The 26,880-nt window shown below is 54.7% G+C and overlaps 8 protein-coding genes across 8 annotated transcripts; 4 read left to right on the forward strand and 4 right to left on the reverse strand.

The window, feature by feature from the left end:
- Window positions 1–880: 880 nt before the first annotated feature.
- Window positions 881–2,489, forward strand: VTJ04DRAFT_9527 (uncharacterized protein; the record flags this gene model as incomplete). Its single annotated transcript, XM_069368084.1, has 5 exons — window positions 881–1,388; window positions 1,443–1,560; window positions 1,621–1,685; window positions 1,742–1,867; window positions 2,245–2,489. 5 exons carry the CDS (start codon window positions 881–883, stop codon window positions 2,487–2,489), a joined length of 1,062 nt encoding a protein of 353 aa, XP_069216348.1.
- A 44-nt stretch (window positions 2,490–2,533) lies between these two features.
- VTJ04DRAFT_9528 (uncharacterized protein) lies at window positions 2,534–4,245 on the reverse strand (the record flags this gene model as incomplete). The annotated part of the gene is made up of 4 exons (XM_069368085.1): window positions 2,534–2,762; window positions 2,820–2,898; window positions 2,973–4,151; window positions 4,224–4,245. 4 exons carry the CDS (start codon window positions 4,243–4,245, stop codon window positions 2,534–2,536), a joined length of 1,509 nt encoding a protein of 502 aa, XP_069216349.1.
- A 2,034-nt stretch (window positions 4,246–6,279) lies between these two features.
- VTJ04DRAFT_9529 (uncharacterized protein) lies at window positions 6,280–8,417 on the reverse strand (the record flags this gene model as incomplete). Its single annotated transcript, XM_069368086.1, has 3 exons — window positions 6,280–7,202; window positions 7,272–7,910; window positions 7,973–8,417. 3 exons carry the CDS (start codon window positions 8,415–8,417, stop codon window positions 6,280–6,282), a joined length of 2,007 nt encoding a protein of 668 aa, XP_069216350.1.
- A 1,830-nt stretch (window positions 8,418–10,247) lies between these two features.
- VTJ04DRAFT_9530 (uncharacterized protein) lies at window positions 10,248–10,523 on the forward strand (the record flags this gene model as incomplete). The annotated part of the gene is made up of 1 exon (XM_069368088.1): window positions 10,248–10,523. One exon carries the CDS (start codon window positions 10,248–10,250, stop codon window positions 10,521–10,523), a length of 276 nt encoding a protein of 91 aa, XP_069216351.1.
- A 43-nt stretch (window positions 10,524–10,566) lies between these two features.
- Window positions 10,567–11,856, reverse strand: VTJ04DRAFT_9531 (uncharacterized protein; the record flags this gene model as incomplete). Its single annotated transcript, XM_069368089.1, has 3 exons — window positions 10,567–10,958; window positions 11,021–11,664; window positions 11,723–11,856. 3 exons carry the CDS (start codon window positions 11,854–11,856, stop codon window positions 10,567–10,569), a joined length of 1,170 nt encoding a protein of 389 aa, XP_069216352.1.
- Window positions 11,857–15,289: 3,433 nt separating this feature from the next.
- VTJ04DRAFT_9532 (uncharacterized protein) lies at window positions 15,290–18,082 on the forward strand (the record flags this gene model as incomplete). Its single annotated transcript, XM_069368090.1, has 1 exon — window positions 15,290–18,082. One exon carries the CDS (start codon window positions 15,290–15,292, stop codon window positions 18,080–18,082), a length of 2,793 nt encoding a protein of 930 aa, XP_069216353.1.
- A 1,487-nt stretch (window positions 18,083–19,569) lies between these two features.
- On the reverse strand, window positions 19,570–21,319 carry VTJ04DRAFT_9533 (uncharacterized protein; the record flags this gene model as incomplete). The annotated part of the gene is made up of 2 exons (XM_069368091.1): window positions 19,570–21,144; window positions 21,221–21,319. 2 exons carry the CDS (start codon window positions 21,317–21,319, stop codon window positions 19,570–19,572), a joined length of 1,674 nt encoding a protein of 557 aa, XP_069216354.1.
- Window positions 21,320–24,371: 3,052 nt separating this feature from the next.
- Window positions 24,372–26,725, forward strand: VTJ04DRAFT_9534 (uncharacterized protein; the record flags this gene model as incomplete). Its single annotated transcript, XM_069368092.1, has 2 exons — window positions 24,372–24,623; window positions 24,680–26,725. 2 exons carry the CDS (start codon window positions 24,372–24,374, stop codon window positions 26,723–26,725), a joined length of 2,298 nt encoding a protein of 765 aa, XP_069216355.1.
- Between the last annotated feature and the right edge of the window lie 155 nt (window positions 26,726–26,880).

Here is a 26,880-nt window from a genome sequence, read left to right on the forward strand (position 1 = left end):
TATGTCTGTACAGTAAGCGGGCCGCCAATCTTAACAAGTTTAAGATCCATGTTATTTGTAGATCCCTTAAGGTGTTATCAACGGTACTTGTATGACCCCCGTGACCAAGCCAAGGCATGCATCTACCGCGTAGGATGCATTCAGATATTATTAAGGTTGGACGTGAGGATTGTCTGCGCCGCCGGGATCTGGTGTGATCTGCAGATCCGTTAGGATTCAGCATAATTGCCAAAACCTTGGTGCCAAAGGCGGGGGGACAGGGCCAGAGAACGGTTGGTGGCAGGCGTCCTTGTAAGTTTGTGGCGTGCATCTGTGTATCTGTGCACACGGAACTGGTCGGATGATCGATCTGAAGGGTCATCCACCCTGTCTCTCTGCTAAGGTAGAGGCATAACTCTCTCGAAGATGCCTTCAAGCTAACTCTAATAAGGTAGTGTGTTCGGAAGGTCTTCCGTTGATGTCAGAATTTTCTGGACGGGAACATGTCACAGAAGGAAGCATTGGTGAACCATCCCGGGCCGTTCGCCGCGTGCTGTGCCCCTGCTTGGCGTGCGACCTGCAGGCTGGGCTACGCTTCCCGCCAACATGCTCAAGGACCAAGATTCACGCTAACCAACTTTCACCCCTGGTTTTCACATCACTGACCAGCTCCTTCAATCCTTAAGCGACTCGTGCCGTCTCATGCAAGCCGTCCTATCCTGCGCCCCGGAAACGACTTCCATACCCAATTTCAAAATGACGAATAGAACGTTCCTTGTGCGGTTGGAAACAAAACCACAGCGCGTCTTTGTGCCCTCCCACCTCATGGACCCAAATGCTGTCTTCTCAACCCCATGAGTTTCCGACAAACCGCGCTCAACTTTGACCTCGTGATGCCACCATGCAACGGGGCACTCAAGTGTCCCTAGCCCTTTGGGGCATGTCGGGATTTGCCTTGATATTCGTGGCCCTTCGCGTCTACATTCGAACCCGTATCGTCCGCTTCTTTGCCCTCGAAGACTATTTATACGTTTCAACCTTCGTCTGGCTTCTTGGCTTCGCCACTAGCATGCAAGTTGCCGTCCATCATGGTGTTGGCCGGAACCTCATGGAATTGAGCCCAGATGAGGTCTCAAATGCCCTCTTCTGGTCGTACATTGCAAGTTCGGTCGTCGTCAGTGGCAATGCCCTTGCCAAGCTGTCGATGGGATTCTTCTTGATCCGAGTCGTGCCGCATCAGAAGCAGAGGATCCTTCTCTGGATTCTCATCGCCATCACGGTGGCAACGTCATTAGCTCTCGTTGTCATGATTTGGAACCAGACTGAGCCAGTCAAAGCCAGCTGGGATGTCTTCAGGACACCAGGAACGTGGAAGTATGACATCGTTCCTCTTGCTTCAGGCTTAGGAGGTACGTTCCGCGTGTTGATATTTCTTTTGACATTATGACACTGACCTTGCAAAGCCTGGTCGAGCGCTTGCGACTTCTTTTTTGCCGCGTTTCCGTGGATGTTTGTCTGGTCATTGCAAATGTCAGTTCGCGAAAAGATCCTGCTCGCCGGCGGAATGAGCCTGGGCGTCATGTAAGTGTCATTCGACTTCGACTCCGTCCTGAGCAGGGCGTTCTCCTAACTCTTTGATAGTGCCGGAGCATGTGGTATTGTACGGACAGTTATGCTTGCAAGGTCGAACAAGCAAGACCACACATGTATGTCACCTACTACTCGAACGCGTTACCTGTCACTGCTGACTCGTCTCACGTAGCCGGGTATTCGAGATATTATATATGGGCTGGTGCTGAGGTTGCAGTAGCCCTGATCTGTCTTGCAATCCCGACTCTGAGACCATTGTACCAGAAGATGAGAACAAGGAAGACCGGCGGATACCAACGTACCGAAGAATATGCACGGCGCCATGGCCATCGCCGCGAAGCAGACTTGGAGGATGGCGAAATACCACTTCAATACACACAAAAGTCAGCTGACTTGGGCAGCGTACCAATACGGGAAGAACTTGATGCTTCCTCTGAGCATATCAACAAGAATCCCGAAACCACGATTCCAGCGGAACCCAACATGGCAAAAGTCTGTCCATCGATGAGTGAAGATCCACCAATAGATGACACACCAGCAACAGGTCTTAGACCACCGCCACGGCCAAAGAACTTTAGTCGAGTATTGTCAGGCGACGGGTGATACAGGGACTAAGGAGCAGATGATATCCGAGCTATTATGGGAACAAAGGGAAAGGTTTACACAAGAAAATAGCGAGGACACCGAAGGCTGAGCCAGATAGAAAAGATGGTATCATTTTGGCGTTGGTTAGCGTATCTGGAAATCCTGTACCAATCATATATCCCATCATTGGAGAAAACAACTATCCAAGTCATCCGTCGCGTAGGCGGTCTCTCAGGGTCCTCAGTCGGAAGTCTTGTGACATTGAATCCCAGAACCACCCTTTTCCACATCCATTAGGACCACTGTTGAATATCCCTTTCCACAACGAGCGATAAAAAACAAGTATCATGAGTAACGCTTCATCTCCCTACCATCCATTTTAGATCCAGTACCGATAGTTGGGGTGACGGCTACCCAGGGCCTCTTGCTCCTCCTGGGTCAGGCCCTCGAGGCGGTGGTCCCGTTTTCCGGCGGCGCGAGCCTTGTTCTCCCAGCGGCAGTAGAAGATACCAAACAACGCCAGGATGAGCACACCGATCTGTCCAGCGAAGTTGATGGTATGGCCAGCGTAGTACCTGGGTCCATGATACATGGGGATGTAGGTCCACCTAATCTATCGTGAGCGCAGTCCTTTCCATTGGGGGTAATGATGAGTAAATACGTACGTGGCAACAATTCCACCGATCGTTCCCAATGTGACGACGTAAGCTGAAGTTACCGCGCGAACGGATGGGCCGGCAGAGTCTATAGAAGTTTCGTTAGTAAGATGCTGCCAGCATGGAGAGAACCAAGTCAGGGTGCCCATGAGGTAAACCTACTGTTCATCGCCCAAGACAAGAAGCCCGGGCCGCCGGGGAAAGCGCCAACGGTGACAAAATAGACGGCCATGTAGCGAATGTTTGGTGCCTCGGCCCAGCGCAGAATTCCGAATCCGACGATGGCAAGGCACGCGAACGAGGCTAGCCAGATGCCTCGTTGATGGGTCTTGTCACTAGCATAGGCGATGGCAATAGCGACAAGACAGGCAGCAACGTAGGGAGGGACGGAGTAGAGTTGAGCCTGGGTATCGGTCCATCCAAGGTCCTTCAGGATGCTGGGAAGGAAGACGGACAAGCCCTGGACAGTGATATTGATGAGGAAAAAGCCGAAGGCGCAGGTGTAGTTGTGAATGCAGAGGATGGCGCGCTTGATGTCCTTCCATGTGACACCCTCTTTGGGGTCGGCCTTATGTTCGCGGTTGAGGCGCTCAGCAGCGATGCGACGCTCGCGTGGTGTCAGGAACTTTGCTTCGGTAGGCGATTGAGGCATCCAGATTGGGGCGAGCAAGCCCACGATGATGGTGATGAGGCCTTCGAAGAAGAAGATGTTGCGCCAGGTATGGATCGGAGCGCCCGGCGCACCCCATCTTGGGATTTTGGACAGACCCGCAGCCAAAAGGCCGCCGAAGGCGCCGGCGATGGAAGCAGCTGACACATAGATGCCCATGCGGAAGAGCAGCTCATTCCGCTTGTAGAAGCAACTGAGGAAGAAGGCCAGCCCCGGAAACGCGCCGCCCTCGAAGATGCCCAGTAATGCGCGCAACACCATGAGACCGGCGAAGTTCTGCACAAAGGCCGTAGCCAAAGAGATCAACCCGAACCCACACACAAGAAATGGCAGGTAGTAACGACCCCCGTATTTCTTGAGAAGGATGTTGCTGGGAATCTCCACCATCAGGTAGACGATGTAGAACATGGAGAGAGCCCAGTTGAACCGCACGCCTTCGTTGAGGCCAACATCGTCACCCATTCCCTGGATGCGCGCGTTGCCAATGTTGATACGGTCCAGGAAGCAGAGCATGTAGAGCAACGTGATCAGCGGCACCATGTGCCAATCGAGTTTGCGTCGGAGCGCCCGCTCCTCCTCTTCGCTCCACTCGAGCTCAGAGTCAGGCACGCTGGCGTCAGTGACATCGCCATCGCGGACTGAGTCCTTTCGTTGCCGATCGGCGTGTTGAGCTAATGGGGCATGTCAGATACAGGCCAAAGCCCAGCACAGCTTTTGAAGGTTCCGATGGCGGTTCTACTCACCAGTCCCCTTTTCCGTATCCATGGTGATGAAGTGAGATGGTCGGTGTCGTCAGGTCAAATATGATCAAGGGACGCCTGGGCCACCCAAGACGCAACACCCAAACAGCATCACGCAGGGGAGAAAAAGAAGGCTTCAAGAAACGAGGGACGCGGGAAGGGTCACTCTGCCTTATTATTTACAGGATTTGACACATGGAAAAGTCCACACGTGGAAGCTGGATCTGGACCGACGGTAGCATTGCATGGGGATGCTATCCCAACCCCCGCTTTGCTTTCATCCTGGTTGCTAAGCTGATGCATATGGCAGAATACTACACAATCTTGGCTCTCTGGGGAAAACATTCCCGGACGGCCCCCCGGCGAACCCGGCGATGGACGCCATGTCCGGTCCTGGTTGAGAAGTTAGCCGAACTGGATCCAACATCCGGCGCTAGAAGGTACGGGGTTCTCCGTGCGCTTCCAGATCCTGAGAAACACAGGCCCCTCCCCAGTCACTGTGATATATGTGGTTCCCAGGAAAATGACGCCAACCTGTGCTGATGGTCGGCCAGAAGGAAAACACAAATGGTAAAGGATGGTAGAACCTCCTTGATTGGGACTCTCACTGGCCGCCAGACGGCCACGGCGTTTGTTCGTTTGGCCCGGCAGATATTTCTCTGGCCCACTTTGGCTGCCGCGACGCGCCAAGACGCGCCGGAAAGCCGTTGAGAATGCGGGGGAAACGGGGATTCGCCTGGAGCCAACCTGAATTGGGGTTGGAAGCCAGGGGCGGCCAGGGCAGGCGGGAAAGCCAAGCGTCCACGCGGGCGCCATGCAGGCGCCCGCCCAGCGACTTCTTCGTTCTGGAAGAGGTCGGGAAGCTGGCTCGGGAGTTGATCAGCCCAAATCAAGGCCACAAAGACTGTGTGTGCTTTGCTTCAGCTGCCCTGAGCAAGGCCAATATCGAGTGCTATTTAGTTGGATCTAGGTGCCTCAGCGTCCCAGATCTCTCAGCAACCTACCTTGGTCCCTATCTAAAGCTACTACGGAGGACGGACTACTACCTCCTCCTTTGCGGCTCTCAGAAACTTCCCCACCGACCCGCTGGCGTGGAACTCTTGACGTGGAGGACCATACCCGTACCATGTACCATACCCATAGCTTTCTGTCTAGAGGGTCGACTTGGAGGTGCGCACTATCGAAACTGTATCGGGCCGCGAACCGCCGCTGGCCACACCTCCCAGGACTTAAGGTGCATCGGCAAGTCATATCGGGACCTTGGATTGTCGCTTCGCCGCCCAGTCTGGTTTGTTCTTGCAGTCTTGGCTGCGGGCTCGCTTTGCATGGGGTTGCAATCAGCCTGTCCGGCACCACCTTCACCCATATTGGCTGACCGGGATTTTCCCATCCCAAGCCAATGCCATCCCCAGCGCATCCTAGATCCTTGGTAACGATGGAAGTGGATGGGTGGCTAGCCAATTCTGAACTCCGGAACTCTTGACACACAGTTTGTGCATTGGTGTTTGGTGGCGAAACTGGGAACGACGAGGCCAACTTGGTCTTACATCCATTTTTCTGGACACAGCGTTTTTGACAGATAGTACTATGGCGACACAAGCCATGATGACGAGATACTAATACCACAAATGCCTGGTTACCCGATGGCGATAATCATCCTATGCATACGGTAGGGTTGTATGGAGTACACGCCTCAGCTGTTCTGAAGCTGTTCATCAACGGAACTTGAGGATTGTGAGAAATTCGGAGGGGCATAGGGCGGAACCCAAAGAAGATTCTCGCTGCCGGGCTTCACGCTTGACATGAGCAAGAGCTGGGACGCGGGACAAGACCTCGGATTGACAAGATGTTGAATGAAATGAATTAATACGGAGTACGATACGGATTCTGCTGTGGACGCTTGCCCGGCCTTACAAGCGTGCTCCCGGGCCCCAAGGTCTATTATCTGAGAAAGAAAGAAAATTTGATCCCAAAATCACGATACCAGGCCAATAGGCTGGCTCTCGTTACACATTAGAATTAGAAGCGGAAGTCGAAATGAGCATGAATACCCATCAGATTACATGCCCATCAGAATCATCACCAACGCGCCCACACCCAAAGCGCCCAGGATCTGTCCCGCGCCAGCACGAGCGGCGCCAGCCTCAACCACAACACTAGTCGTGGTCGGTGAAGGAGTGGCCGTGTGATGAGTGTGGTGGGTGGCCGTGGTCAGACCAGGGCAGTCGATAACGCCCTTCTGGCAGCCTGCCTCAGAAGAAACGGTGGTGTAGGTGAGCGTCGTCGGTGTGCTCACCCCGGGGCTGCACTGGATGCAGCTGCTAGGACCAGGGGCTCCAGGTGTGCAGCCAGGCACGATGTGAGTAGTGCGTTCGGGGTCGGGGATCGGCGTGACGGTCACGGTCACAGTTTCTTTGGTGGTAGAGCCATACGGGCATGACGGCAAGGCGTGGCAAGTCAGGGTCTTGGTAATGGTATACGTGCCCGTCGTCTCTGGGCATACAGTCGTAGTTGCTGTCACCACTTCAGACGTAATGTACGTGGTCTTGCTATTGGGCGGCTCGCTGGTGGTCGATGCTTCTGTCTCAGTGCTGCTGATGAATGAATCGGACGAGGTACTGCTGCTGATGAAGGAGCCAGGGACGGTGGTGCTCTCAACCTCTGTACTGCTCTCAACGGCCGTGGTACTCTCAACAACGGTAGTACTCTCAAGCACCGTCGTGGTCTCACCCACCGTCGTACTCTCAACGACGGTAGTGCTCTCAACGACCGTGGTGCTCTCCGGAACAGCCGAGGTAGTCGACGACTCAGTGTCGTCCGTACCACACTTGCCCTCGATGTTAGGCACGGCGTCCACGCCCTTGCCAATGGCAACCAGCTCAGTTCCGCAATCCACAGATTGAGCAAGGTGAATCTCCCTGTTGTCCCAGTCATACACGACGTAAGCAGAGCGGAGGAAGGTATCGCCAAGGACAGGGAAGTCTAAGCCACGTTTATGTTAGCAAATATCTCAGCATGCTACTGATCCGAGGTGGGTCGGGAAATGCTCACCATCCACAAAGACGCCCAAGACACAAAGTTGGGGTGTAACTGGGGCATGCCAGACAAAGTCGTAGTACGGGACATTGATGACCTTATCACCAAAGGTGAAGTCCAAAGAACCGCCCTGGCCCGGATCAAGGCAGTCGACCAACCACAGTTCCTCGTCCGGCAGATATTCCGCTGATGGGAAAGCCTCCACAATCTTGTCCACAATGGCCTTTGGCAGAGCGCTCAGAGTGTAGCCGCTGTCAAGGAGCACTGGCTGACCCTTGCTGCCGGAAGGCGTAGAGTAGGCCTCGACGACGTTGCCATTGGGCTGGTTGATGGAGATGCCATTGAGGTAGACCCAGAAGCGGGTCCAGCCATCAGGAGATTCCACAGCAGGGATGATGGGAAGCTTCTTCAAGTTGCCCTTGTACTTGCGGACATCAATGCCACCGAAGATGACCGAGCCGCGGTCCGTATTGAAGCCGCGCAGGTCCATGCTAAAGGCGCGGCTGTTGATCAAGCCTTGGCTTGCGAGTGAGTCGATGGGGAGGGGATATGGGCTGTCCCATCCCTCCAGCTCAGGACCAGCACCCATGATGCCGACAACCGAATGAGCACTGTCGTAGGCAACACCAAAGATCTGCTGAGTGATCTTGGCCGCTGGGGTGGAGTCATAGTTAATATCAGGCTAGAATCCAACCAACGGCTACATGTGTACTTACATCCAATAGAGACGTAGTCGACTACATACTGGAAATCGACATAGCCAGTTCCGTATACGACCGAGCCATAGAAATCGAGCTCCTGGATGGTGGTCGAGTTGGTGTATCGCGGCTGGGCGCTGCAGAATGTTGGGTTGGTAGACTTGGAGCATACAGGGTTGACCCAAAGCTCCGAAGAGCCTGTGTCAAACTGAACAGGGACGGTCTCGCCCGGGGTGCCGATGGTGATATCAATTGTGTACAGGGTGCCGCTCTGCTTGGCGAAGGTGTCCGTCTCGATCTGCCGTTTGGAGTGTTTGCCATAGACTGGGCCGCCGTACCGCGGCTTCACGGGGTAGCGGACGACTCCATCAAGGTGAACGGCACGGTTGTCATCAGGCAAGATGACAGCAGAGGCCACAGCTCCCATGAGGAGCAGGGCCGCTGTGGAGCGAACGAGCGGCATGGTAGCGAGGAGCGAAAGGGCGCGGAAGTCAACAAGCGGAAAAAGAATGAACCGAGAAGCAAGGCTTCTCAAAAATTTGGCTGATAGTGCCTTAGCGCACACTGAAGATAGCCAAATTCAACAAGGCGTCCTAGGTGTCTGGAATTCCACGCTCCATATATAGGTGCTGACCAGGCTTCAACCCTTGGTTTACAAGCACTTGTTACCACAGCCCTTACACAGCCTGCCGAACCCCCACAAGAGCAGATTCGCACATTCGGAGATTACTAGTTATCCATTTCAACCCAATCATATCAATGTCTTCATTGCCCGATCAGGTGGAGTTCTCAGCCTCAACACCTGACAAACTGGCTCAACTCGGAATCCCAGAGCCTTGCCATGCAAACACCCGCAATTGGCAGGTTGACGCTGACATCCTGCACGCGAGCGAATGTGGCATGAACGCAGGAGACTCATAAGTTTACAGGTTCAATTCCCAGACGGTCAGACAACATGGGTGGTGTCCGTTTGGAGGCGCAGTAAGCCTTCCATTCTAGCGGAGTCACCGTTCAAGCGGCCCTCCCATTCTTCGTCACGCAACACACAAGGGTTGCTGTGCCGTACATGCAGGTACCCGGAGTTTTGGGTTCGCGCTTGAGCCGCGTTTCCCTTTATGAAAACAGAAAACAAACAAACCAAGCAAGGCCGGCTCATGAGTTCTGGAAACTGGACCGACGTTGACAGCATCCGGAAAAGCACCGAAGCCACGACCTGCTACATGAGGCAGGTGCTGTAATTAGATGTTGGTTGACTGGCTCAAGGCATTTGCTAATTGTAAAGGCTGTGTTGTGGATTCCCAAGGGACAGAAGACTTGAAATGCCCCATTAGATCAGAGATCTTCGTAGAAAGCCTCGCATGAACTGAGCCATGTACGTACAGACATACCTCCACAACACATGTACCGTGTGTGCATTAGGTGGTTGGGCGTCTGCTGCGATACGATTAACTTTGGCCTTGGGTTGGCGAGTCTTTTGGGGGCCACAGCTAGGGCTGCGCCTGGCATTTCAGCCGTCGGTGTGGATGTCACACCGTCACCTCAAGCTGACCATTATGCCTCGGGCCTTTGGAGACCAGTATTGAGAGCCTCCCACGCACCGCCAAACGCCAGCGCATGGCTCACATACCGCATCCAATATTGGAAGGATACTAACCTTATTGGACGCCGAATACTACTGCACAGCCTACCAAGTCTGTGGAGAACCGTCTGCTCATACGAAAACCAGCTCCTTTGGCGAAATCCTACTGACAGGATCTTACCAAGAGCCTGGTGAGAGTTTGGAGATGACGGTCTCTGGCATCGTTCACATTCCATAGGACAAAACCAGAAGCGCAAATGTTCGACTTGCGTACAAGAGAAAAAGTGGTGCGTTGGTGGGCTGTATATTTAATGCAGCCATTTTGAGAATGGGTCGGAAGAGAACCAAGCCTCGTGTCAGAGACCCCAGAAAGTGGCAGAACGTTCCTCCGGTGCGGGCATGTACACACATGGATGCCTTCCTAGGTAGGTCATGTCGGCATATTGGGCGTTTCTGGGTGACGGACTGGGATGCCTCTCTACCTAGGCGCGAGAGAAAGCGTGGAAATTGACCATAACGCTGTAGCACTTCCTCGACCTTTTTGTTTCGGGCACGGAATAAACGAGTTTTTCGGGGTATCTGATATTGCCCAGTTTACACCTCACGTTGGGGTTCAGTCCGGGATTTGTGGACTGTTCTCTGATCTGATTCCAGCACTAGTCAGACATGGAGACACGACAAACTCCCAGTCATGAACCCTGATCAATCCTCATGATGACCATGTCGGTCGCGGGTCGAGGGAAGAAAAGCCACGCCTTCCAGCGCGACCAGATCTGCGATGAGCTCCACCGAGTAATCCCATGGTGTCTGACCAAAATAGCCCAGCAAACGTGCCATTATCTAGCAGCAATGATAGGCTGTTTTGGTGTCGACAAAGCCCGCAAAGCTGATCCAAAGCCTGTGGAGCGCGGACCTCCCTTTCGGCCACCCTTGACACTCCCACAATCCCACCCGTCATCCAAGCAAACGTGCGCAGAGATCGGGAGCTAGGCAGATTCTTGGACATTCCCCTCGACGTACCGTTTCCTCTTCGTTATCCCATCAGCTCAACCCCGTTCCGTATCGCTCCGACCAACGCCGATGTCTGTATCGCCTCGTTGCCGCCACTTGATACCCTATGTTCGATATCTGCGAGCGTTTCGAGCCATGTGATCATCACTTCTGGCTTCACTTCGAGCTTGACCAGCTCTTCCGAAAGCGCCGTGATGATGTCTGCCAGCGCTAACCCTTGGGATGTCTTCAGAGTGTTGATGGTGGAAAGGCAGGATGTCACGTCACTAGTGCTGAGCAGCGTGCTGAGAATCTTCTTGATCGCATCTGGAGGAGGCGCGGCCACGCAGTTGTAAATCGTTTCCGTGGTTATGGTCTCGCGGACGATTTCGCTCTCTGGAATCTTGGGGCCGTCGCGTGGTTGCATCGGCGTGCCTACGTCTTGTCAGCAAGTGGCCCATGATGAACATTGCGAAAGGACAGAAATGGGCACATACTCGATGCATGGCAAGCCTGCAACACGTTCAAGGCCCTGCGCATATCACCTTTGCTCAGGCGCACCAGAGCTTCCGTCGCATCGGGTGTGATCTTAACGTGCTCCTCCTCAATGACTTTGTCTACCAGGGATCGAATGTCTTGCTCGTGAAGCGGGCTGAAACGGAATCGTGTGCATCGAGACAGCAAAGCCGGGCTCAGCTTGTGCGAGTAGTTGGCAATGATGCAGAAACGCGTGTTGGCGGTGTACTTCTCCATGATGCGGCGAAGGGCCATTTGGGCCGTGTTGGTCATGGCGTCAGCCTCATCAAGGATGATGAGCTTGAATGCGGCAATCCCAGATCGCGCAGTCGAAGCACCCAGGGTAAAAATCTGTTTTGTGGAGGCAAAAGTCTTGATTTGCTCCCTCACGACATCGATGCCGCGATCGTCCGAGGCGTTCAACTCGAGCACCATCTGACGCATGTTCTCGTGGCCATAAATTCGGCGGGCAAGAGCCAAAATGGTTGACGTCTTGCCGGTACCCGGTGGGCCATAGAAAAGAAGATGTGGCAGCCGGTTGGAATCGACAAACTTGTTGATGGTGGCGAGGATGTCCTGGTGGCCGGAGACATCGGAGAGTGAAACTGGACGGTACTTCTCAACCCTAATGAACTGTCAGCAGGCCAACCCGGTAACCACAGAAACGAATTGTCGATTCTTACCATGGAAGGCTGTCTTCAGCCTCAACGGGAAGATTTGCGGCACTGCGTTTGCCCTTGGCCGTGTTGTCGGACGAGAATCGAATGTCGTGGGACGGTGGGACGTCCACGTCCATTTCGTTTTCGATGTCTGACATTTGTGATTGTTTGGCTTGTAAACGGTGGATGAGTAATTGGTTGGAATAACAACGCTCGATGTGGTTGTTGTTTTGGGGTCGGCGTCAGACTGAATCGAAGTGTCAATGTGCTGAGTTGGGGTTGGACCGGAAGAGGTGAGAGGTGGATGCCCAGGCATGCGACACAGCCTGGGGACGCGTTCAACGCGTCGCAGCAGACAGGTTAATTAACCACTTAACCCTAACCCGTGCGATTGGAACACAGCCACGGCCACCCCAAGCCACAGATCCATGATGGCTCCCAGCACAGAGACCCACTCTCATCCAAACCTTGCTTTACCCCAACTCCACCTTCCCCCCTCATCACCACAAATGTACCTCCCAGGCTAGGTGGTATTTCTGCCAAGCATCCACACCGTTTCTGACCGGCTGACTCGTCATCGCCTGGAACTTTCGGTGTCCAAGCTATCCCCCTCCTTAACTCAGATCGTTTCTACCTCGTTGGCACATCCTTTATGGCTGACGAGACGTTGCCACCGGATCTGTTCATTTCTTGAATCTAGGTTCTGGGGAGCTAATGCCTGGCTATGACGATGAACCTTGGGGAGGATTGCTGACTACCTGGTAGTTGGTAGCAAGGAAGGGACAATGTTACCCATCTTTGTAGCAGATAGCACCACGGCACATGAGGTGGTCAAAACTGTCGTGCATGATAACGGCACTGCACAGGTAAAAGGAGATCGGACTTGGTTACGTAAATGAAGATACTCCTATGAAAAGGTAAGACGAGTGATAGCTCAGCTCTTGAATGCTATCTAGGTACGGTTATCACCCCCGGAAACCTGAATGGATCTCCCAATGCCTTGATGCTTAATCCATGACTGCTTTCCCTCCACCCTCTGTCAACCTATTTGACCCAGAGAGCTCCATCTCCATCTCCACTAGCACCACGAGTGGCAGGCTACAGAACTTATTTGGACTGGCAATTGCCACAGGAGCCGTCCAGGACCTGCGTCTTCAGGTAGACACTGAAAACAGTCTGGTCACAGGGAACTTTGATCCTGTTATTCTGCTCGTCGGTGGTCACCTTAGCATTGCTACAGAAAAACTGACTTATGCTGGTTGACCCATGAGTAGGAATGACCGCAGCCCTGATAGTCCTTGGTGTTGTAGCGAGGCTCGCACATTGTGGAAAGGTTGACTGGATGTTACTAGGGTACGGAGTTTGTAAAGGCTATGGATGCCCGAATGTAACTCGCGGGTCGAGATTTGGGTTGAGTTTGTGTTGCAGTAAAGGATGTCTGTGTATAAACATGGAAGAAGATATGGCCGGCCGCCATAACAAACAGAGGGTAAAAATACCAAATTTCAACGTCGAAGCATAGTGTCACTTAAGACGGTGGATATAAATCTCCCCATTCATCCAACTGGGATAAAGAAGTGTTTCTATGAGAAACAATCACAGAAGGCCAACACATCGAGGGTCGTGGGAGTCAAGTAGTATTGATACGTATTGTTGCTCTGGCCAAAAGTAATGATTCTTCGTTCGATTCTACATGGAGCAAGCTAAGCCTTGAACAACGAGAATTTCTTGTTGTTCAAAGAATAAAGGCCCCTTTGTGTTAGTCTACCCTCTACTGCCTTCTGTTCTCTTTTCTTCTTTTCTGCTTTCCTTCTTTCCCTTTTTCTTTTTCTTCTTTCAATCCGCGGTGCTTGTCAAATGCTACCTCACGAGTAATCAGGAACAGATGGGCATACACAGTAGACGCCTGGTTACGGTGGTATCCTTCCTGCGGAGCTTTGTTCTTCCTATCCTGGAGACTGACTGCGCGGATGGCATCATCACACATACAGACAATTTCTCGGGAGGTATTATTGCTACCTGAGGTGCTTACCCGGGTTGGTCATACAGATTCTAGGATGATCGTACGCGCCGCGCAAATTTCTTTCAAATTCAACATTCAAATTCAAGACACTGGCATATGAAAATCAAGGGATGGCCGGTGCCACTAACCTGAACAAGAAATCCACAATATTATTAGTTCTCTAAGAAGGGAAAGACACCTCTATGACACTTCGCGGGCCGTTTGTTAATCTCTACAAGATTCAGAGCCCTATCGACTAGCCGATATTAGTAACACGTTATACGTTTGGGAGTACCAATCATCAGCATGTCAAGGGTATTTATTATCAGCTAGCTTTCTCTTCTGAGGGATGGCATGCTGGGACAAGCCGCTGAGCGCACCCAGCTCCGGTGCTCCATGTCTCGGCTCGTGGAATGGTGGGATCAGATGGCGCGAGGAATGACGAGAAAGACAAGTCGCTGTTCACTGTTTTGCGGCATTGGCGTGGGAGTGGCATCCGTAAGATAACTACTCCGTTGAGCGACGTTTCGACGAAAGGAACCAACACCCGGAAATGCTGAATCAGCCTGGAAATTGTGTGGTGTTTTGATATGTGACATTGCTCCAGCAGCTGGTTGGTGTGCCTGACCGCCTCGGAACGGAGGCCGACCTGCAAGCTGCATGATGCAGGGAGCACGTCCTGTAGTTCTCCTGCATCCAGTACATCTGGAAAGATAGATGTCCCATCAAAACTACTAGTTTGCGGGTTTGCATAGAAGGACAGGAAACTCCGTCATTGTATGTACCTACTAATAGGAGTTGGCCTCCATGAGTCCCAATCCCTTGTTCCTTGCCGTTTGGTTTTGCGTGACTTGCAACAGTTGGTTGGTGCTGCGCATCGACAAAGAACGGACATACGTGAGAAAAAGCAACGGAGAGCTTGGGCTTCTGACGCAGAGTCATGGTTCCCGGCAGCGTGGTGCGTGTGGTTCCAGGTCTGCTCTTGGATGGTAGCATTCGGAACCCTTCCCACGTCGTTGGGAGCAGGTGATGGGGCTGCTGATTGGTGGGCACATCCCTCATTGTCGTGGCGGGAAGCCTGCGACGCCTGGGGAGGCTGGGGAAGTGAAGAAGAAACAACGAGTTGGTGTCGGTCCTCTGTCTCTCACTTCAGCGTGAGTCTTGTGGTTGATTGAGGAATTTTCTGGGCTGCCAAGAATGAATGTCGGACTGTGTGAAAGGCATTGAGGAAAGAATTTGACCTGTCATTCCATGTTTCGTTCCGTTTCGAGTTGTTTTTGTTGACATTGAGATCAAAGAACGCTCCTTCCACGGGACGGCCCACACGGCACTGTGGAAGGAGCTGGCTCCCGCCTCAGGCTCTAGCTTGAAAGGGATGCAGGCCCCACCACGGTTCTGCAACCACTTTCCAGACCATTGGGCACCGCGAGGACCGCGACAGACTGACCAACCGCCCTGCGTTTTTCTGCACCTCATCAAATGAATGCGCCAAATCTCCTTTAACTTCCAACTTGACTTCCTCTTGGCTGCCATCAACTATACGAATTGGCTATTTCTACGCTTAAATCGAGCACCGCGGCGTGGCCAACATGGACAGCTCTACGGCTGTCACTGGCCAGCCCAGGCTCCAGCAAATCGACACAAGTGACCACATCCGCTCATCACCCTCCCAGCCCCTTTCGCCCCTCCTTCTCGAACGACTTCAGCGCCTTCGACAGGCCGAGAATGATCGCATGTCGGCCCGTTCTAGCAACGACAGGCTCTCTTCGTCAGGCAGTTCGCGCCATGTGCGCAGTCCATCGCCGACTTCAAGTAATCGTCCTGGCTCCAGCGGAGGACTGGATCCTGCCAAGGTGAAGAAGGGCCTAGGCGTCAAGGAGATGGAACAGACCCTATCATCGCTCCACAAGCAGAACTTTGATCTCAAACTTGAGTTGTATCACCGAAGGGAACGCCAAACCGCTCTCGAAGCCCGCATCGAAGCTCTGGAGCGGGAGGTTAGGCAGCGCGATGAACTCCACGATTCCCTGGTTAAGGAGCTGGAGAAGCGGGACAAGGCCGTTGAAGAAGCTATTGGGATGATTTTGACTCTAGAGAAGCGTGTTGAACAGCTCCTTCTCGAGAGGAACATGGTTCGCAGAATAGAGGCCGAAGAAGCTGCCTTTTCCCGCATCAACTCTCCCGTTACCGCCCCAGCAGCCAAGGAGACCCAAAACCAGTCCGGACCTCAAGGACAGGACAAGACGCCTAATCGCATGCCTAGTTTTGTATCAGACCGCAGCGCAAAAACCGAGAACCTTAGGAGTGTGTACCTCGGAGCCATCGCTGGCGAAAGCTCCCTAAGTCTTCCTCGACCTGTCGAGGACACTCCTGACACCGTCCGCGTGGATCCTCGGGCCGGAAGTCCTGCTTTGAGCGAGCTCAGCGAGAGCTCATTTGCCAGCATCTATGGCCGCGATCGGACTATGGACCTTGCGCCGCGTCCGGGTGATAGTCCCTGGCCATGGGATGGAGGGAGGGCATCGCAAGCTTCGGAAACGCCGACCAGAGTCAAATCTGTCCCCCCTACACGGCAACATCGACCTCACAGCCCTCGTGCTCAGACTGGGCAGTACCATAATATCAAGGGCATCTTGGATAGCGGCCCATCGCCCCTTCAGAGGCTTGCGATGTTGGATGTCACCTGGTCGGCCTCAAACGATACGCCAAAGGCCCCCAACAGGGACAAGAACTCGACACCTCGACCTTCAACCGCCCAAGGCCAATACAAAACCAAGAAAGAGAAACGAGAGGCCCTCGAGAAGGTGCTCACGCAAGGTCACTTCAACACTCCCCAGACGTTTCCTCCAACCCCTGACACACTGTCGACAACCACTCTGCAACACGAAACGCCGACAAGGGAACGGGGTATGGACGGCGACCGCGGTTTCTCGAGCGAAGCAAACACCCCTCGGTCGCAACGACCGGATTCTCGGAGAGCGTTGCCTCAACCCCCGCAAACGGCATCAACGACCGCATTTGACAGCCGGAAAAATCTTCATAACGAACTATCATGTGCCAGTCCTGGTGCCGCTGAGCCCCAGCTCAGTCATGCCAGCACAGGTAAAGCTGATGACCGTGTCCATTCTGGCAGCGACGCCGACACAACGCGGCCGCGATCGAGAGCTCGGAGAGCTTCAACGGCATCGAGTGTTGATACCTGGCTTCATGAGAGCATGAAGCCAGAGAGCACGGATGCCGTGAGACCCATGAGCTCCGTGTCCCAGGCTCACTCAAAAAATGATCGTATTTCACCTGACCTCTTCTCATTCCCGACTACCAGTTCCGGATGGGCGACGGATGCCATGTTTGCCACGCTCGGAGGAACCGGGTACATTCGCGCAGGGGGTAAAGCGGCACCTGATGCTTCCGTTGCGGACATGATGGATGCCATGGCCGCACCACCCCCACCGCCCATCGCATTCCCAGGGCGAAAAGCGCCAATGGCGGGAGCCGGTGCTCTACCACTCCCCGATCGACGCTCGAGCCTTGCCGCTAAAACAGGAGCCCCTTCGGGTATCGTACCTGGAATGGACAGTATTCCGCAGTCACCTGCTCGTGTTGAGACGGCCTCAGTTCAGATGAGGAGTCCGCCTCGTGGGACGCGAGCTCGCAGCAACAGCACCGACCGGCCCCCTTCACAGCACCTCACTGCCATGAACATTGGTCTGAAACAAGACCGACCAATGACTGTTCCACCGAAACAGATTCATCAACCCCCTCCGCCGCAGTTGGTGCATCAGCAGATCCCATCCAAGAATGCTGTTGCCCAGCCGCTCCCTAAACAGCGCCATTACCCACCAACCACCTCTCGTCCTCATTCTCGCGGTCTGAATAGCTTCTTCCGTCGTTCCACCGGCTCCGCCGACGTACCAGTCCCGCCAGCCAGTGCTCCGCCAGCGGATTCCCCGTTCAAGCCGCCACCTCAACCTTCATCCACGGGAATACTAATGGGTATCCCGTCGTGGGTGCGCCGCGCATCTCTCGGAGATGGGGACCGCGCAAGCGTCGCGCCGCCACCGATTCAGCGGAACCAGGCCGCGACTGTGGGAGGAAATTCTCGACAGGAGCCGGAGGATGAGGATGGAGATGGTGGTGTTGCGCTGGAACCTGCACCTGCAGAAACCGCTCCCTCGACACCCGGAAGCTTGGGTGGCGGCGTGAAGCCGCGGAGCTTCTCACGAAAGTCGTGGAGCGGGCAGAGTGGTTACACTGAAGGCGGTGATCAGGCCGGCGGGGGTGCACCGCTCGGTGCTGGAGGAAATGCAGGTAGTAATGGAGGTGGGAAGAGGAAATGGCTTGGCTTGGGCCGGGTGAGCAGCCTGCGGAATCGCGGAGCATAGAGAGCTCGTCGCGGGATTCTTGGTTGGCGGTTCCCCTCAAGGAAGAGCTAGACTTTTTCTTTCCTCTTCAATTTTGTTTCTCTTTAAGTGGCTGCCAGGCAGCTGGATTTGCTGTTTTATTGCAGACGATGGCCATGACGAGATTGATATTTTGGGAGTTTGGGTCGGGTTGCAAGCCTTGGGTTGGAGTTGGTGCGGCGGGCTTTCTGGATTCATTTGGTGTTTTACGAATGTCCCTTGCTCGCAGAGATCATCAGATTATTATGGAGTGGTCGAGAGTCTAGTTTGATTATGAGATTTCCACCTGACATCAATGTCATTCCCTCTGGGAACGCTCTCAGGCTTCCAGTGTGCCGGGGTATTCAGGTTCCGCTTCTCTGGTGGTCAATTTCTTGGCTAAACTTCTACGGAGTAACTTCATCGCTGAACGAATCCCAATTTCAAGCCATCCCAAGTATCTCAACATCAAAATGTGCTTAATATTCCTTGCCCGATGGTCCCAGGTCCCCAATCCATAACCCGGTGACCGAGAGGTGCCCGGGCCGGACCGGAAGGTAGCTTGCAGAGTGGGGCCGATCCGGAGGAGTGTGGGGCCGGCTTGGGATCGAGAGAGTTCCGGAAAAGGAAGTTTCCACGGGATGGCCCGGGATAGGCTTATGGGTTCGGGGCGGTATGAAAGTTTTGGGGATTGCTCATCATTGTACCCTCTCGTCGTGAAATGGTCTGCAATGTCACTCGCTTTAGTGATCGAGCACAAGTGTTCCTTATCCCGTGACCATGTCCAGATAAGAGTCTAGTATCGATCTTGCCTCCCAGTATTGTCCTATCTTACAAACATAACAATATACATCGTCCTCGAGCCCTTGATAGGCCTCCTCGTCAACATACTTCCATTTCTCCTCACTATACGCAAGGGTGTACGTCATATACGTCACAACCATGACGCGCCCTGCTCGTTACTAGTCCATGGCCTCTTTCAAGAACCACCTTTCTTTTAACAGCGTAAGTGAGACCAGCCTACCGTCGCCCCTGCAGCCAAGCTCCAGGGGACTTCAGACTGTGCCAGATTCCATGGCAAAGCGATCCTTGTCCCGGTGGAAGTCGAGGTATCAGAGAGAAAACATGGCTCTGGCCTGCTGCTCGCGGCGTGATGGTAGCTATCGACCGTGGGGGATAAAGAGCTCAGGCTGTCGCCATCGAGACTGTCCTCGGGCAAAGAGAGGGGCAGCGGAGTTTTACCAGGCCGATGTGTCGAAGTGAATGAGATGGTTGGTGTTCTTACTGCTCATTTCACTCGCACATCAACGTGCTTCCATGTAGGTGTTTTTCCTGCTGTCGAGATGGTACCGGGCAGCTTTCTATGACCATCAGGAGAAGTTCGTGATGTTGGACAATCGTTATCCACCAAAACTGCCTCCAAAACAAGGATGCTGCAAAGGAATCATGTACATACATACATCCATCGCTAGCGGAGTCTACAATACACCTTACAGTTCGTCCTTGAAGAACTTTTCCTTCGACCCGTGCTCTTCCTCTTCCTTGCCCGCTTTTTCCTCTCCCTTAGCCCGAGGCTTTTGCTCCTCCTTTTGTTCACTCCCCTCACTCACTTGCTGTTTCTTGGGCTCACTTGCACCCGGCCCAGCGGTCGCACCAGCACCCTCACCCGTAACCGCGCCACGAGCAGCAGTATTAGGCATACCATCCTCTTCGTCGTCATCGAAAGCTCCAACGTACTCGTACTCACCAGGTGCCACCTCGACCACCTGCAATTTCCAACCCCGGTTGCCAGCGCGGCGCTCCATCACCTCACTGAACTGCGCTACCGCCTTGGGGTCCAGTTTGAGTCTCTTGAGCTCTTCGTCACTAAGCCTCTCCACATCAGCAGCGTCTTTCTTCTTGTGAACCAGCGTTTCCACAACCGGGTACTGCTGTTGTTGAGCCTTGGCATCAGCCTGCCCTTGTCCCTGCTGTCCTTGGGTTGCCTGCCCACGGGTGACGCCACGCGGGAGAGGAAGAAGCTTCTCAGCAAGCTCGTCGGAAACGTGTTTCTTTCCGCCAACGACGACACCACCGATGGTAACACCTGCGAAGTGGTTCTGACGGATCTCACGGCCAGGCTCGCGGGTGCGGGGTTTCTGGCTGAGCAGTTCTGCCGCCGCCGCCATCTTCTCGTATCTCCAGGTGCGCTCGTCGTCCTCGGATCCCAGGATTCGGCGACACCGCACGGGATGGGCACGGATCTCTTTGGGTGGGTGGAAGGCAACGTCCCGGCAAAGGCGGGGTGTGTAGACGGCCATAAGATAGGCACATGTAGTTACCTCCTTGACCCAGCCGATGCGATCAGTGGTAGCACCAGGGCTACAATGGTACTGAATCTCAATGGTTCGCGGGCGGCCAGTGAGATCGCAAATGGTACCGTCACCAAGGCGCTGGGACAAGTAGCGCTGGTCGCCCTTGGTCTGTAGCTGCACGTTAGGCGGCGCAAGACTTTTGGTGTCGCCATCTTCCTCGTCTTGTCCGGCAGGCTCCCGGGTCGCGGGTAGCTCTGGAACCCTGCCCAGCACATACTCGAGGCTGTTCTCATCCTTGACGGGCGGCTCGCCTGGCCGGCCAGGGGCGGCGTGGAACTGGACGACCTGCTTCCCGTAGCAAAAGCTATAACTCCACCAGCCGGAGACGAAGTACATGCAGTGGCCATTGAGACCGCTCATCAATTCCCAGCCGCGCGCGGAGGCACGACTCAGTTCTCGTGCCTCCTCGGCCTTGGCCAGTTCTGTCGCAGTCCGGTTTTTGACCGGTGGAGGGGCAATGACGGGAATGGAGCACAGGTAGCGCCATGGCGGGCTGTTGATGAGCTCATACGTTTCGGCGATAGGCGCCTCTTCATCATCAGGGGCGGCAGTACCGGTGACGGTATGGCCAGATGGTACCGTCTCGTGGGCCTTTGCCAGGTCAGATGGCTCGGGATTCGAGGCAGAGGCGATGGGTTGTTTCTGGGAGGAATCAAGGATGGCGAGCGCTTCGGCTTCGGTTATGTAATCATCGGTAAAGACAAGTTCGAACTAGGTTCCCGGATGACAACGAGTTAGTCAAGATCCCAAAACAGGGGCCAAGGCCTTCTTTTCTGTCTCTCCTCACCTGGGGATATGCGAGCACATCGTCCTGGATGCTGAAACCGGGCTGTCGGGCGGCGCAGAGCTGCAGCGACGCCAGGAGCACCAGATTGAGACGACGCATGTCCGAGAATGTTGCGGTGGGCCGATGGTAGCTCTCTCAGTTGAGTTGGGCTAACAATACTGGCTTCGGCGTGTTGGGTCGTGTCGGTCCATGTTGCTGCTGTGTGCTGCTCGAGATGCTTGCCGGAGCTACCAAGTGCCAGTCCCTGTTTCAGCCAGGTTGCAGACCGATAAGATGCTTATCGGAGATCTGTTGCTTACGTCATCGTCCTGATCGCCAAGACTAAGACCAGCTCTTGTTCATCTCTTCTCTCCAAACGCCGCATTGTGCCAGACAACAAGACACATGGAGTCGACCTCGTTTGGGCAGATGCTGTTGGTATTGCAGTGGCAGGTCGAGAGGCTGCCACCGTCCTTGCCTCCATGGCGTTTTTCCGATCCGATACGTAACTCATGCAATGCAGCTCGAGACCACCCACACACAAGTCTTTCCTTCGGCATTGTTCTGTTTCATTGCTGCTTCTTCGTTCGAGTCACCACCGATCAGTGGATCGAGGGCGATGGAAAACCCAAAGGACCCGAGTCGTCGACCGCCAAGCCGGGGACGGAGCCGGTGACCAGGGTCCACCCAACGCCCGATGGGCGGAGGGCCCAAAGAGGCACCATGCTGGAGACCTCGGTCGGGCGAGGCAGTGGTTCCGGTCGGGAACACACGGCCGAGGTGAGCATCCGGTGACGGCCTACGTGTCACTGCGCCAGCCAATGGCCATTATCAGCCGCGCGTTCTGCACCGCTGCCTGGATGCACAAGCCAACCGCGATACTGCGCTAGGATTGGAGCCCAATGGAACCACCTCACATGGAGTGAGCCCAAGCCGAATGAGCCACTCTCCCGTTTGCCCGGCCAGTCTGTGGGCTGCTCTCCGAGTGTCGTGGTGGGTGGTCAGAGTGGGGGGTCCGTTAGGCTGGAACACAGCACTGTGGGCGAAGAAATCGTCGCTGCGGCCACACATGGCACCGGCGATTTTTGGCCAGTCAACTCAACCCGCCTCACTTCCATCCGACCTCACGGCCAATGAGGTCAGGGACAAGATTTGAACACAGAGAAGATGCGCGGCCCACTCTCACCCCAGATGCCAACGAGGCAACCTAGAACACTCGCGATCCAGAGCCAGCATATCTTGTCCGATTCACTTGCCTTTCCTCGTTTGGTTAGGTGCAGCGACACATCGTTGCTGGGGTCGATTGGGACAGACAAGTCGACATTCGTGATCAGTGGAATTGATGATGAGTGGCAAGGTGAAGGACAGAACATTGCTTCTGAGCCATCGACAGTACGACCCAAAACGACGTTCAGAAGCTCAGGAAAGGTTGGTTCGACGGCCTACGTCGGGATGAACCTCGTGATGAAATTAGAGTTGCAAAGAGTTCCGAGCATGTGGCAGACGGTCACAAGTTGGAGAGGAGTCATTCCGTGTGAATCCACAGAGCGAAGAAGCACTCCAGCATATGTGCCATCATCCATTGTCTTGCGAATATTACTGCAATTGTTCGACCAGCCGCTGCCCCTTGGTCTCCTCCATCACTAACTCGTCGCAGCGATCCTCCCTCACCCATTCGTCTTTCCATCTACACGAGGTAGAGTGCATCCGAAGTCACTGTCTCAGTTCGGTCTGGATTCCGCGGGGTGGTGATTCCCGCCCGTTCCGCGGTTCTACATGCATCTGCGCCCCGTTGCCAACTGTTCGATTGGGCTCCGTCTGCAGTTTGACCGGCAAGTTAGTTACTAGCAAAACGCCCGATAGCGATCTCTTTCAGGGACCCGAGCTCTGTGACCTTTGCAAACTCAAGACGCACGTCACGTTGCATCCACTTCGCCATACCCCGGTTTCGGCCGCTGTCAACGCCCATGACTTCATGTGCGCTTTCGAGTCTACACCTATGACAACTTAAGGATTTTGGTGGGCAACCGCTTAAAGCGCCCACCGGCCAATTGGCAAGCTGCCGTGAGATGATGGCGGCATGTTTGTTGGCTAGCATACTTCCGTCGTCAACCGTTCTGCAGCAGTCCGGGGCTCCTGAAAATGTTCGATCCCGAAGAACAACCGATGTGTGTCACTGATAGTACTTTTCATCGAAGTGCGCAAAGGGTTGTAAACAAGCCCGGGAGGATGCTATGGATCTCTTTAATCTAAACATAGAGATTTCGCCGTCTGCTTAACTTGCCGTGGCAATCATCCAACCGGTGCCTGTGGTATAGGCTGTGATGCTGAGTATTCAGAGGCTCCCGAAGGTGAATCTGAGCCCCTCATGCCCCTCTTAGTAAGTACCTTGGAAGGTGATCACAGTATCCCGTAGGTCAGGCCACTTCCCCAGACAATCCCCTATCTCCCGCAGCGCTGGGCCACTCCTCTGGCCGCCCAGCCAAGCATGGGCCAACCAGTCATGATCAGTGAATCATCCAAGGCTCGGTGGGTGCAGTTTCAGCCAGACTGTCCCCGGAAAGACCCCTGTCTGTCACATCGTCGATCGCTGGCGCGTTGTCGTCACTCCCTTCGGCTTTGCCCAGAAAGTGTGGGAGACCAGAGTTGGGAGGGTAGTATGACTGAGCCTCATCAGTCTGCTGCCCAGACTGCATCATATACTTGTCGCGAGCCACACCAAGACTCCAAACTGAAATTGGCTGTCGTGCACGCTGCGTCTCGACCTAATAGTTAAAGCGTTGATGATTTGTCTCTGCCAGGTCGGGACGGTAGATACATCAGCATCCAACACACACACACACACACACACACACACACACTCGAACATACCATCCGTCAAGATTAAAACCCGTGTCCATTATTCAAGAGCCTTACCAGTCAACGACTGGATAAGTATCTTCCATCTTCCAGTTCTCCAACCAATCCTCGACACTCTCTTTGCTGCACCGGCCACCTCGTGTTTCGCCTTCATCTCTTGATACGATTACCGATCATCCAAGTCACCAACAAAGACTCGCAGTCTTCCATTAGCAATCGTTGCTCGGAAGCTTCGACCTCCCTCCGCCCTGGTTTAACCCAGAGGGGTGGATGCATTGCCATCGCGCACCGATCATCTCTCCCACCATCCAGCATGAGCAGCCAGCAAAACGTGAGGCAGTTGGAGGCTCTGCTTGAGAAGAACGAGCGGGAGAAGCGTGTGTTGATGCAGCAGCTCAACATGGCCAAGGTCCAGTCGCAATTGCATTCATCCGTCCCTGACCTCGACCTCTCGCCCAACATGCCCCCCTCATCATACGGCATGCCTGGCCACCCGAGAAGCAGCGCGATGTCTCGCAGCGCCACGAGTGGTGTCGTTCGGACCCAGCCCCAGCCAGTCCAACAGGTGAGACCTCTTCGAACTCTTGTTGTCAAACATTGGGTATTGACGCCCACCCTTAGGACTTAAGTCGGCCCATGAAGAGGTCCAAGACAGAGCATCCAGGAGAGATCTCAGCACCAGCACTGAAGCGTTCCGCGTCCACCAGAACATCCCCGGGCTTGAGCCTAGCGGCGCTGGCTGTCAACAACGGCATCGGTGGTACCCGCCCCTGGACAGGGAGGCACAGTCTTCCTGCCTTCGGGGCCAACACTGTGGACTATCTCCAGCTCGGCCAATCTCTGCCCTACACTGCGAACCCCTTCCTCCTCCCCAGCGGCACCTCCATGGAGGTGATGCCAGTAGGACGGGAGATGAACGTCGCCGACTTCTTGATGTCACGGGAGGAGGAAATCTTCCCAACTGCGTCCCCCATAACAATTCCTCCTTCTACCATCCCATCGTCGACAGAAGGAGACGCAGCATCGAGCTATCCGTCCCTTTGTGGATCCAACACTTCGACACTGGAAACAGTGCCCATGTCACGAGTGAGCAGCACTCTTACCGACGGAGCCTCCATCGCGAGCCGGTTCAATGAGATGGTTCGGATACAATCCCAGCAGTCGGCGAGGAGTATCCGCCCTGCACCGATACCAGATGCCTCTCAGGCACCTCTCCACAAGAAACGGTCTTCGGAGGGCTCGCTCATCGTCCCATATCCCGCCTCCGTTCCAACTTTCCCGCCTCAGCATCAACACCCGATGGAGCCTTCGCTGTCTCAGTCGAGCATCCACTCGTCAGCGTCGGCGAATGGATTACTGAACGACATGGGCGGCCAAGCCCTCGCCCAGCATCTGTCCATGGAGCGTTCCGAGAGCGCGCGATCCAACTCGTCGCTCAAGCTCCGCGCCAAAGAGTCCCTGGCCAGGCAGAACTACGCTGCTGCATCTCGCAAGCTGCAGCCAAAGCCTACCACCACCTCTCAGCCCGACTCCGCCTCGGGCAATCCCGCCACAGGCACAGCCGACGGCAACTCGAAAGCGCCCATCACCAGGCCCAAGTACGAACGCCCCAAGCATCCCAAGGTCAAATGCCTGCAGTGCAATGAGCACCCGGAGGGCTTCCGCGGAGAACACGAGCTCCGCCGCCACACCGAGGCCAAGCATAAGAGCATGGTCAGGAAGTGGGTTTGCCGCGACCCCGCGCTGGCCGGCATCCCGCATTCCGAGACCGCTGTCCGGCCGTTGCACGAGTGCAACAAGTGCTCGTCGCAGAAGCAGTACGGCGCGTACTACAACGCCGCCGCCCATCTGCGCCGGACGCACTTCAACGTGAAGCCGCGCAAGGGCAGCGCTGCCGCTGCCGCCACGAACCGCGGCACCGGGGAGGGTAACACTTCCTCCAGCGAGAAGCGCGGCGGAAAGGGCGGCGGCGACTGGCCTTCCATGGCCGAGTTGAAGAACTGGATGATGGAGATCCTGGTCCCTATGGACCAGCCAGGCGCGTTTGCTGTCGAGGATGGCGAGGACGCGTTCGGCGCTCTTGACGCCGACGATGCGACCGACCCGGCTGCGCTCGCCGCCGCTTCTTGTGGGGCCAAGACCATTTCTCCCACTACCACATCCTTGGCTTACGATGCGAGCACTTTCGACGTCTCGGCCTTTGCCGGCGTCGGTAGCATGTTTGGGTCCACGGGGTATGACCTCCCCGGTGTTAACCCCGCTGCGGCGCCTGCTTCTGGAATCATCCCTACGTCAACGGCATTCACGTCGACAGATTTGAATGCGCACCTCACTCCTTCGGGCCTGTATCCTATGGACGGATCGGTCCTCCTTGGCGGCATCCACGCTGGCCTTGACCTCGATGCCACTCAGCAAGACCTGAACGTGGACACGAGCATTCACATGAACATGAACCTGGAGATGGACTTGGGCATGCCCATGTCGGGTCCGATGAGCCTTGACGGCTACGGGTCTCCGGGCTCCTCCACAGCTACGATCACGCGCGCTGGCTTTGTGGACCAAACCCTCGCCGCACCGGGTAACGGCCTCAAACATGAGGCTGCCGGTCTCGCCGGTGCTGACCTCCCTGACTTCAATTTCGATCTCACGTTTGATGGGGCCCAGTGAATGCTGTGTTATGTGGCATTCGTTCTTTGAATTCTTCACCGTATTTCATGCTCTTACACAACAGATCTGGTTCTTTACTTCATTTCAGTGTATAAATGATATGTTGATGGCTTTCTTGATTCTCTTTTCTTTTTATTTGTTTAGAACTGTTATGA

The sequence above is a fragment of the Mycothermus thermophilus genome, assembly GCF_041956435.1.
Source record: "Mycothermus thermophilus strain CBS 625.91 unplaced genomic scaffold VTJ04scaffold_6, whole genome shotgun sequence".
NCBI lineage: Eukaryota > Fungi > Ascomycota > Sordariomycetes > Sordariales > Chaetomiaceae > Mycothermus > Mycothermus thermophilus.